At 42.4% G+C, this 9,956-nt stretch overlaps 1 protein-coding gene across 2 annotated transcripts; it reads left to right on the forward strand.

Moving 5' to 3' along the window:
- Positions 1-227: 227 nt before the first annotated feature.
- Positions 228-9,663, forward strand: FAM45A (family with sequence similarity 45 member A). 2 transcript variants are annotated; one of them, XM_017809308.1, is made up of 9 exons: positions 228-302; positions 802-998; positions 2,174-2,253; positions 3,781-3,929; positions 4,101-4,212; positions 4,563-4,663; positions 5,830-5,937; positions 6,506-6,600; positions 7,288-9,663. In XM_017809308.1, the coding sequence occupies exons 1-9, from the start codon at positions 257-259 to the stop codon at positions 7,462-7,464; spliced, it is 1,065 nt and encodes a 354-aa protein (XP_017664797.1). In that variant the 5' UTR covers positions 228-256; the 3' UTR covers positions 7,465-9,663. The 2 variants fall into 2 exon arrangements, with proteins under 2 accessions (XP_017664797.1, XP_017664798.1); XM_017809309.1 differs by lacking the exon at positions 228-302 and adding an exon at positions 433-694.
- Positions 9,664-9,956: the final 293 nt, after the last annotated feature.

Genomic DNA, 9,956 nt, shown 5'->3' on the forward strand with positions numbered 1-9,956 from the left:
AGGTCGGCCCGGAGGAGCTGCAGCGCTCCCCTGCAGCCCGAGCCATGCCGGGGCTGTGCGGTGCGGGCGAGGACGCAGCCTGCGTGTTCCCCATCCCAGCCCCGTTCCCCACGGCGGGAGCCGGGCGGGCCGGGCAGGCCCCGGGGAGGAGCGGAGCGGGGGCGGAGCGGGCCGGGCCGGGCCCTGGGGCGGAGCGGGGCGGGAGGGCCGGGGCGGAGCGGGCCGGGCCGGGCGGGCGGAAGGCGGCGGGGCGAAGATGGCAGAGCCGGAGGCGCAGCTGCTGCGGGCCGTGGGGCTCATCGGTGAGGGCCCGCGGGCCGGGGGGGACCCGTGTGGGGCCCGTGTGGGGCCCGTGTGGGGCCCGGGGCGGTAGCGGGGCCCGCCGAGCTGCGGGCCCGGCCCGGGCGGGCGGTGCCGGCCCCGCCTGTTGCCGCGCTGAGCTCGGCCGGGGTGCCTGAAATTCGCGGCTTCCCATCTCTGTGTTGCGACATCAGAAATAGGGAAAAACCATAAATAAGCTTGTTCCTCCGTGCCTCGCTCACGCTGGATGTGTATTCAAACTCCCGGCGCTTCTCTGACCTCGTAAGGCGGGTCAAGAGCGGATATTTATTAGCGTTTCAATAATAAAGCCCGCAGCAGAAGTGCTGCCCTGGGGCTTAAACAGCAGAGGCAGAACTGGATGTCTAGGGTCAGGGTAAGGTGGATTTTTAATCTGGTTCTAGGAAACAAACCTGATTAACCCATCGATTTACTCCCTTGCTGCTGTTTGGCATTCTCACAGTGAACATCTTTCCACCATAGAAAAAGACACCAACGGAGATGCTTTGTGGGTTTGGTGTTATCCGTCCGTAACAGCTGAGCTGAGGACTCTGTTGCTGCGAAAGTGCTGCCTCACGGATGAAAACAAATTGCTCCATACATTTGTATTTGGCCAGTACAAAAGGTCTTGGTTCTACATCACGACTGTGGAAGTTCAGGATTCTCCAGCCTTGAAAAAGGTAGGACTTGGTGGGGGTTTTCAGTAGAATGCAGGGAAGATATCTGCAGGTTAAGCAGTGTTTTCCCATTGAGGGAAACATGGAGAAGGGATTCAAGCTGTTGTGTGCTCACAGATGCAGCTTTTATCCAGGCGTCCAACCAGTCCATGTTTCATTTTTTGCCAAGACATGTACTGGATGGAATTGCAGAAAGATTGAGACACTCATTGTCCAATTTAGATTCTTTGTGTTAACATGGTAATGCTTTCCCATGTCATTATTTCTAGTTAATTTGTATTTCATTGTCAGCAATTTGTTTCTCTCTACAAAGTTTGTTTCATTGTGTTCAAAATCTTGTTGGTCTAGAACTTGGTGCTTTTTTTTTCCAAAGGGTCAAGTTACATAGGTACTTTATTTTTCATTGCATTCATAATTGGAAGACAGCAAATATGCTTGTATCTGCTATCTTCTCCCTGCTATGAAAATCATTAAACTGTCAAGTTTATTCAATTATTCAATTTTCATATTTCATGCTATACTGTTAAGCAGAAAGATAGTGGGGCAATTTAACATGCCCACAACAGAATATTTCTTGCCTTTCCTCACTCCAAGCTTACATCTCCTATGAACCTTAAAGGTGTAAAAAATATAAAATAAAATAAAGTGTTCCAGCACTGTCTCTGACAGCGGCAGTGGGAGATGCTGTTTGAGGAGGACATGTGAGCCTGGTCATTGTCTGCAGACTGTCAGACTCATACTGTCCCAGCCCACAGTCATTAGATTAAGGAAGTTTAAAGAATAGTTCTGGTTTTGGCCCTGCTATCTGTGTGTTTTTTTCCAGTCTCTTTCTAAATGGATTGATGCTGTCTGCCTCCATAGCAACAAATTATGGAATTTCCCTACCTGCTGTGAGGGAAAAATAATGCCTTTCTGTTTTTTTAATAATCCCATGAAACTAGAGGAAAAGCAACTCTTGTGGTGTAGGTTAAGCAAAAGGCAGTCTGTACTAGAGCTGAGGCACATCAGAAACCCGTTACCCAGCCATCCCTGCACTTAGGAACTTAGAGCTGCTGCTGCTCACTTTTTTGTGGTTTTTTTAACTGAAATGCCTTGTCAGTACTGCTGGAAGTTCAGTAGTGTGACAAAGGCTCGCGGTGGGTCAAGAACTAAGCTGTCTGTGTTTGTGTCATGCACAGGTGACCCACTTTTCCATTGTCCTGACGGCCAAAGACTTCAACCCAGAGAAATATGCTGCCTTCACGAGGATACTCTGCAGGTCTGTACAGCTGCTCTGAGGTGCTGCTGTGGGCAGGCTTAGAGCTTGCCAAAGCAAGAGGTTAAATTTCATTCTGTTGCCTTTGTTCTAACAACCTGCTGGAAACCCAGTCCTACCAACAGAATCAGATTAAATAAATCCTTGATTTAAGTTTATCTTGAATTCATGCAGTAAGTGTTGGGTGAGTGTCAGATATCAGTTAGGTTTTAATGTGTGTCTTCTCCAGGCACCACCACCCACACACTCATTTTCTCTGAGAACTTGCTTTTTAAAAGTGTAAATATCTGGGAAGAGGTCAGTGCTGGACTCAAAGGTCACCGTGTGTATGGTGAACAACCTGCATCCCTCCACAGCATGTCTGCTGTAGACGCTTCTTGCAGCGCCTCTGAGCTAAGCACAGCCCCTGGGGATAGTTTTGCTTTCCCTCCAGGGAAATGAGAGCCCTTTGCCTTGTCCCTCTTCCAACCAGTCTGCCACCTTCTCCTTCCTTGTTCTGTTCACTCGCTTTCCTCCACATCCACATTCTCATGATCCCTCTCTGCTTCTTTCTCTGCTTCTTTCTTTGCTTTTCCTTGAGTTTCCATGTTGGTCCAGTCCCACTTCTTGATTCCAAGAGTATTCCCTGAGATTTTGCAGCTAATTGGATGCAATTGTGAGGTTATTTTATACTGGGCACCTACTATATATAGTGTAGACTTGGGAATGCCTTCAGGCTTTACCAGTTCTGCAGGGCACTGAAAAACTGAGGTTGTTCTTTTTTGGTGATACATGGAATATTTAGACTTGCTGTGGATTGCTTTAATGCTGATTTATCAGCTAACACTTCCTTTCAAATCCAGAATGGATTCTTCTAAGCATGCTAATAATTGAGTTTCAAGTGTGATGCAGCTTTGTGCTACAGGTAACATGGAAAATGGGGAGTTGGCAGCTTCAGTGCTGTTCCTGAGGTACCTTAACTTGTAAAACAGGTTACAGTGGAAGACAGCTAAAATTGGATGGGCTCTGTTGGTGTGTTGGTTCTTTTGTGTTCTTTGGGGTTTTTAATGAGTATCAAGGACATATTTATATTTTTCTTTCATCATTTAACAAAGAGTACAGAAGAATGTCAAATGATACTGGGATAAAAAATGAATAACTAGTCAAATGGTCTACATGTGATAAGAGGAGTTACCATGGTAGTTGCTTTTTCATAAGACCTTTTGAGTCTGCAAAGAATCCTTAGTCTGGAACATGCCTACACCTTTGGGGTTTGTTTCTATCTTAGTCAATGTTGGTTCTTTCCTAAAATAGGAAACTGAAATAAGAATACAAGGTAGTTTTATACCCTGAAAGACAGACCTGTATTTGTGTGCATGTTGGAAGGCTTCTAGTTTCGTATTTAAAACCTCAACTGGGTGTCCAAAATTAAGAATTCTTGCCAATAATATTGCTACTTGTGATACTGACTTTTAATTTTTTATTTTTCATATGTATACATGTATTCATATGTTTGCAGTTTAAATCCCAGACTCTCTTCTGTTCACACAGGATCTACTTGAAGCATGGAAGCCCAGTTAAAATGATGGAGAGTTACATTGCAGTGCTTACAAAAGGGATCTGCCAAAGTGAAGAAAATGGATCTTTCCTCAGCAAGGATTTTGATGCTCGGAAGGCTTACCTTGCTGGTTCCATCAAAGGTTATTTACTGCCAGGAGTCTCTATGCTGATTTTTTTTTCCTACACTATAAAATGCCATCTAGTTTTCCTGTGTGCTTCAAGTAACAATGCTAACCTGTGCTGTTATTATTTAGCTTCCTCAAAAAACAGCATGCATATCTTCTGTACAGTGATTTTCCCCTCTTTTCTAGATATAGTGTCTCAGTTTGGAATGGAAACAGTTATCCTATATACAGCACTGATGTTAAAGAAGAGAATTGTAGTGTACCATCCTAGAATAGAAGCTATCCAGGAGTTTACCAGGTACTTTGTCTGTTCCTTCCTTCACACCCCTCCCCAGGATCCAACAAATTTTGAACCTTCATTGAGAGAAAAAACCATATTTTAAGGAAGAAAATCTTTCTTAAGCCTGTTTATTGAAATTCTGTTAAATCCCTCTTAAGGCTTTAGCTGTATGTTCCTCAGCTCAGAGAAATTTAACTGTGGAATGAGCAATAAACTCTGCTTGCACTGAAGGCAGAAATCTCTGTAGTTCCTGTATATCCACCCCAAATGAGACCCAGTCATAATCATTTATTCTCATGGCATGCATTTCATCCTGTGAAACTTCAGTTAGCATAAATAAAAATATACTATGTGCCAAATTTCCCCAGGACCTTGCCTGCTTTAGTGTGGCATCGACAAGACTGGTCAATTCTTCATTCATACGTGCATCTAAACGAGGAGGAAGTGGAAGCCTTAAAAGCCTGCACAGGTAGTGATAGTTTATTAATCAAAAATATAAAGAAAATTTGATTCTACTTTCTTTTGCTGCAAGGTCTTGCACCAGTGCACTTCGGAGGAAGAAAGGTTATTTTGCTATTAATGCTATTGTTCAAAGTTAAACAGCATAATTTGCTTTAGAAAAGGCAAAACAACTAAACAAGTGTATGGGAAGATAACTAGTTAATCTGGTGGGTTTGGGTGGATCCACATCAGTCTATCCCCAATCACAGATGCAAAGCAGCCTTGAGACTTTTTGATGTTGTGATCTGAGGAACTGAAAGTCTTCCTGTTGTACAAAAGCAGCTCACTTTAGATAAACTGCATTTTTTTTCCCCAGCTTCTACACATCACTTTTGACCGAATCTTTCTTTTTTTTTTTCCTTTTGTGAGTTACTAACTCTGAAGTGCCAGATTTTTATGTTGATGCCAGTGAGGTCTCTGGCTCCTAAGCACAGGCAGACTTTACTGGCTATGTAGGAGTTTGGTCTGTGTGACACATTGCTGTGTGTGTGTGCAGGGCTTAGTGCATAACCCAGCAACAGGCCCTTGGCTTATGCAAAGTTTAACATGACTCATTATGTGGCCATTAAGAGGCTTCTCTATGCAGGAATAATGAGCAAGAAGACTACTCATCTTCAGCATTTCTGCTGTGTGCTTTTTTCAGCTCTCTAAACACCTTCCACGGAGAAAAAGCTCTCTTAGTTTGCTCACCTGGTTTGCTTTAAATAAGAAAATCTGCTGGGTTTATTCCTCTGTTCCAATCTAATCCTGACTTCATGAAAAAGGGCTCCAGAGTGGTGATTTTTTTTAATGAGAAAGTTCAGTGGCCTTTTCATTTGCAAAAGAGTAATTTTAGTAGCAAGGTAGGAAGAGAGTTTAAAATTCCACACGGATAACCTTATGATATTGCTTGTAGTGTTTTTGGTTCTTTCATGTTCAAGGCAATTTTAGAAGCTGATTTTGAAGCTCCTTGGAAATGAAGCATCTGCTGAACACACTTGTTGAGTGACTGATACTATCAAGAGCACAACCTCCTGGGTCCAATGACTGTTGTGTGAAAAACTCCTAGAACAGACTGTAGGACTGTGATTTTGTCTTGGTTTTGGCGTGGTTTTGTTTATGAAGATCCTAATCTTGCTAAATTCTGCTCTCTAGGTTACATTGCTGGATTTACAGATTCTGAAGTGACCAGCAGACCAGACCTGTATGATGTGTATGTGAATTTGGCAGACAGTGAGATTACTGTTTCCCCTGTAGTAAAAGGTTGGTTGCTCTTTGTATTTGGGGTTTAGAGGCCATTTATCCCCAAGTTTATAGTAATTGCTGAACCTGGCTGTAGATCAAGCCATCTTGATCCTTCTTCCATCCAGGTTCTGAAAAGTCCAATGTGTAAGCTTCTGTCCTTTAGTCTTATTGCAACACTGGTGAAAGTTGGAAGTTGAAAAGACGTACTTTGCTTCCAGCAAATGCACAGTTGAGATTTCATAACATCCACATTAGACAGTTACATGGAAGAGGCTTCCAGCTGGGTGCAGATATGTCACTTGAGTCTTCAGGAAAACGCTGCCCTAAATACTTGGAGATTAGGGACTATTTGAAAGAAAAGCTTCTGTGTTGCATGTCATCTCTCTGCTCCTTATCATCTACTTAGGGCCACTTCAGGGGTGTTTGCAAAGCTGTTGATATGCCAGGTTACTGCCTTTACCCGTAGATTTTAAATAGTAGTCATGAAAAGACTCCTCAATTCAGCTTATTATTCATATGCTTTTCTAGATATCCCGGAAAAGGTGATTTTATGTGAATGTGTGGTGTTGTTTCCTTTCTTACACAGAGGCAATGACAATGGGGAAACTTCACAAAGAAATCGGACAACTGATTGTTCAATCTGCAGAAGATCCAGATAAATCAGACAGCCAAGTCATTAAGGTTAATATTTTATTTTTAAATCTAGTTATCTTGTTTCTATTGCTAAATCTGGGCGGAAGGAGGGCGTAGGAGGAAGATTGTCCCTGAGAATCAGTCAGTCTCTTCTGTCCTCTGCCTTTTTACAAATGAGCGTTTTTATTCATCATACAGATTTTTTTAAGGATAACTTACTTGGTTTGTATTATCTGTTGGGTAACTGCATTGCTGAAGAAACTTCAAAAAGTCTATTGATTTTTAGACTGGTTTCCCAGTTTTATTCCACAAGGCATGGATTTTGCTCAGTGCTTTGTCAATAGTATTGTCAATACCTTGAAAAAGTCCTGCTGAGATAAGGCTTCTCAGCTGTAAAGCCTGATTTTCATCATGATGGCTTTTTTCACTTCTTCCCCTATCTTAATACATTATTAGACATTTCACAGCTGAGTGATTTAATCACAGAGCTCAGTAAGGCCAGAAGAGGAGCCTATGGAGTGGCTGTGCTCCCTTTATCCAGCACTGCACAAGAGCAGGCTGAACAACTGGTGCACATTTGCCTCAGAATAAATGGGAGCTTTATTTTAAATGAGCTATTTATTTATCACTATTTCCTTTTTTTTCCTGTATTGATTAATTTTTTAATAAGCATATGTGAAAACGTTATCATACCTAATACTATGTTCACAGTTGCTTGTTTCTCTGTTCCTCAAGGACATTTCTCTGAAGACAAAAGAAATCCTGGCTATTTTAGCCTCACTTACTGAAGCTTCTGATGGCAGTGAAAAACCAACCCTTAACTCTGAGGCCCTGAAACAAAAGCGGTTTCCACCAGCTACAGAAAACTTCCTTTTTCATCTAGCAGCTGCTGAGCAACTGCTCAGAATCTGATCCTGATGCACTGGAGTGTTATGGACCAATTCAGAGAGGCTGTCTCTGCCACACAGAGAGGTACACCTGGTATTCTATAAGGAAAAATTCAAGGTATAGGAGTGGATGTTACTGTGATACAGTGCAGAATATTGGAGCTTGACTGGGAACATGGAGACATTTTTGGGAACATTCCTGGTGTCATTATCCTTCCTCAATCCTAACTGTGTACATATGGCTCCTGTGTTCCATGCCATGGCATGAGTGTACATACAACAGCAGGGCCCTGTGTGTCCAGGCTGTGCCAGACATGATGGCAGTGGCTGTTTGTCCTGCACATTCCAGAGGCTGGACAGCTCTGACTTGTCTTCCTGGGCTCTGGAACACGGCTGCAGCTGTCAAACCAGCACAGTTTGGGTGTGTTCATCTCTGCACAGGGACACACTGAACATGCAGTGGGCTGAGTTCTCCTTCTGGCCTTCCAGGTGTGTCAGCCTGTCGGATGCTGCTCTTGCTCTGGGCTGCCTGATTCCTGGAAATCCCAACTAAATGGACAAGTTCTCTTCTTTCTACTTGAAGGTGTCTAGGTGTGGAAAAAAAAGGATGTCTGGGAAAATCTGATGTGGTAGCCTTAGTACATAGAGAAAGGGGTATTTTGAAGCTCAGGTGTGAGTTGAGCACCTCTTTTGGACTCTTGCCTTAGAGGTTTTCCCCCCTTTCACTCCGTCCCACGCCCCTGATAAGAGTCCAGGATTACTGTGTTTAAAATGGGGCTTCCCAGGGGGGTCACAGACAAGTGCTGCTTTACAGCTGCAGTCATTTAAGAAGTTGTTGGGGTTCTCAGCTGAGAAGAGACCTTGCCATTCATTCCTGATCCACACGAGAAAGTCAGATGAGTTAAAGCCTCATGGACCAGGAATGTCCCAATGGGAAGGTACCACAGGGAGAGCATCAGCTTCTTAAACTGCTGGAGCTGTAACACGGGTACTGTCTGGTGGTGCTCTCTGTAAATGAGATGGAGGTGGAAACTTTTGAAGAAATAGTGAAAACTGGGAAAGAGTTTAGAGAAAATTTAAAATTTGCCTACTTGTTTGGTTGCACAGCCATAACTCAAGAGATTTCTTTTTGTTTCACTGAGCAGCCTACAAAACTAACTGCTTTGTAATCTTCTGAGAAGAATTTAGAGTCCTTGTGGGGAAATGCTCTGAGCCAAACAATCTGTATTTGTTCAGAAATGTCCACAACAAATCAGTCAATTCTGCAGTAGCACTTTGTTATATGAAAAAAAATAACCTTTTTCCTGGCCTTTGTACAGATAGGCTGTAGCATGTGGTTTTACATAGAGATTTTATACTTATGAATAAAACTTTAGTAACCAATATTTATATTGTTAAATAATTGGATGTTTGCTATTCTGAAACTGGTAGAGTTCATCAATAACTATTTACAAGCAATATTGGTTGGAAAAAGGGTTGTCCTTTTGCTGTGTATCATACATTAAGGAAATCTATTTTAGAATGTGATTAAGGAATGTGGTATAAAATGGATAGTTATTACAGTCAGGAAATGAAAGTGCTTCAGAACAACCCCCTATTTTCAGGGGTGTAAAATTCTACTTCAAACACTTAGTCTGAAGTTTAACTTCTGAACACAGTAGCATGTACTTTGGTGGGTTTTTTAACTTCTGAGAAAAATATAGCAACTGCCTTTGTTTACCTGTAAGTGCTCTACAGCTTTTTTTCCCCGTTGGCCCATTAATGTTTTTTCTTAATGGTTTGTTAATATTGCTGCTTCTGTTTTGAGACCTTTAAAACAGTTGGAATAGCAGAACTGCAAAACTATGCTGAAAATTCCATTCAGGACTTCCTTTTAAGTCCACTGAAACTGAAGTCTTTCACCAAAAAAAACCTGGATCTGCTTCAGCCACCTGTCTTAAGACCACAGTGTAACTGAGAAGAAATTTGCATCATTTCTTATTAACAAAAAGCCTTAAGGCATATCCAGAGAGAGCCACAAAAAGCAGAGGAGCTCAGTTGCAAACTAAACATTGAATGCCTGTTTTGCTTTCTGTCCTGGAAACATTTAAGTTGGAAACCTCAGTGTTGTATCTGATCTTCTGATGTTTCTGCAGTGCAGGTGAAATACAGTTTTGCACTTAAGGAACTGGACTCACAGCATGCTTATGCCTATTAAAAAAATTCTGAACAGTCTACCCTTTAATTTATGTAAATTTTTTTCTTGACTCGTTGTGACCATGGAGTCACAACTGGGATTGAGCTATAGCTTGGTGTTCAGGTTGGAAATGTACTGCTACATGTTCCAACACTTTTATCATCTGCTGATTTTATTGTCAGCACTGCACAGGATGTATTTCCCTCTCTCAGCTTCAGTGCTTTCAAAGGATTGTCCTAATGTTCTTGCGTTTTCTTAATGGCTTTTGGCACTGTTTCTTCTCAAAATGGTTTAAAATAAAATAGAAAAATCTGCAAGGTCAGGACAGGGAAAGATTTTGG

Source organism: Lepidothrix coronata, unplaced genomic scaffold (genome assembly GCF_001604755.1).
Source record: "Lepidothrix coronata isolate B3197 unplaced genomic scaffold, Lepidothrix_coronata-1.0 Scaffold25, whole genome shotgun sequence".
NCBI lineage: Eukaryota > Metazoa > Chordata > Aves > Passeriformes > Pipridae > Lepidothrix > Lepidothrix coronata.

Coding starts and splice junctions, on each gene's coding strand:
- FAM45A (XM_017809308.1), top strand. CDS start 257: ATGGCAGAGCCGGAGGCGCAGCTGCTGCGGGCCGTGGGGCTCATCG. Junction 3,930..4,100: donor CCTTGCTGGTTCCATCAAAG/GTTATTTACTGC, acceptor CCTCTTTTCTAG/ATATAGTGTCTCAGTTTGGA. Junction 4,213..4,562: donor GCTATCCAGGAGTTTACCAG/GTACTTTGTCTG, acceptor AAATTTCCCCAG/GACCTTGCCTGCTTTAGTGT.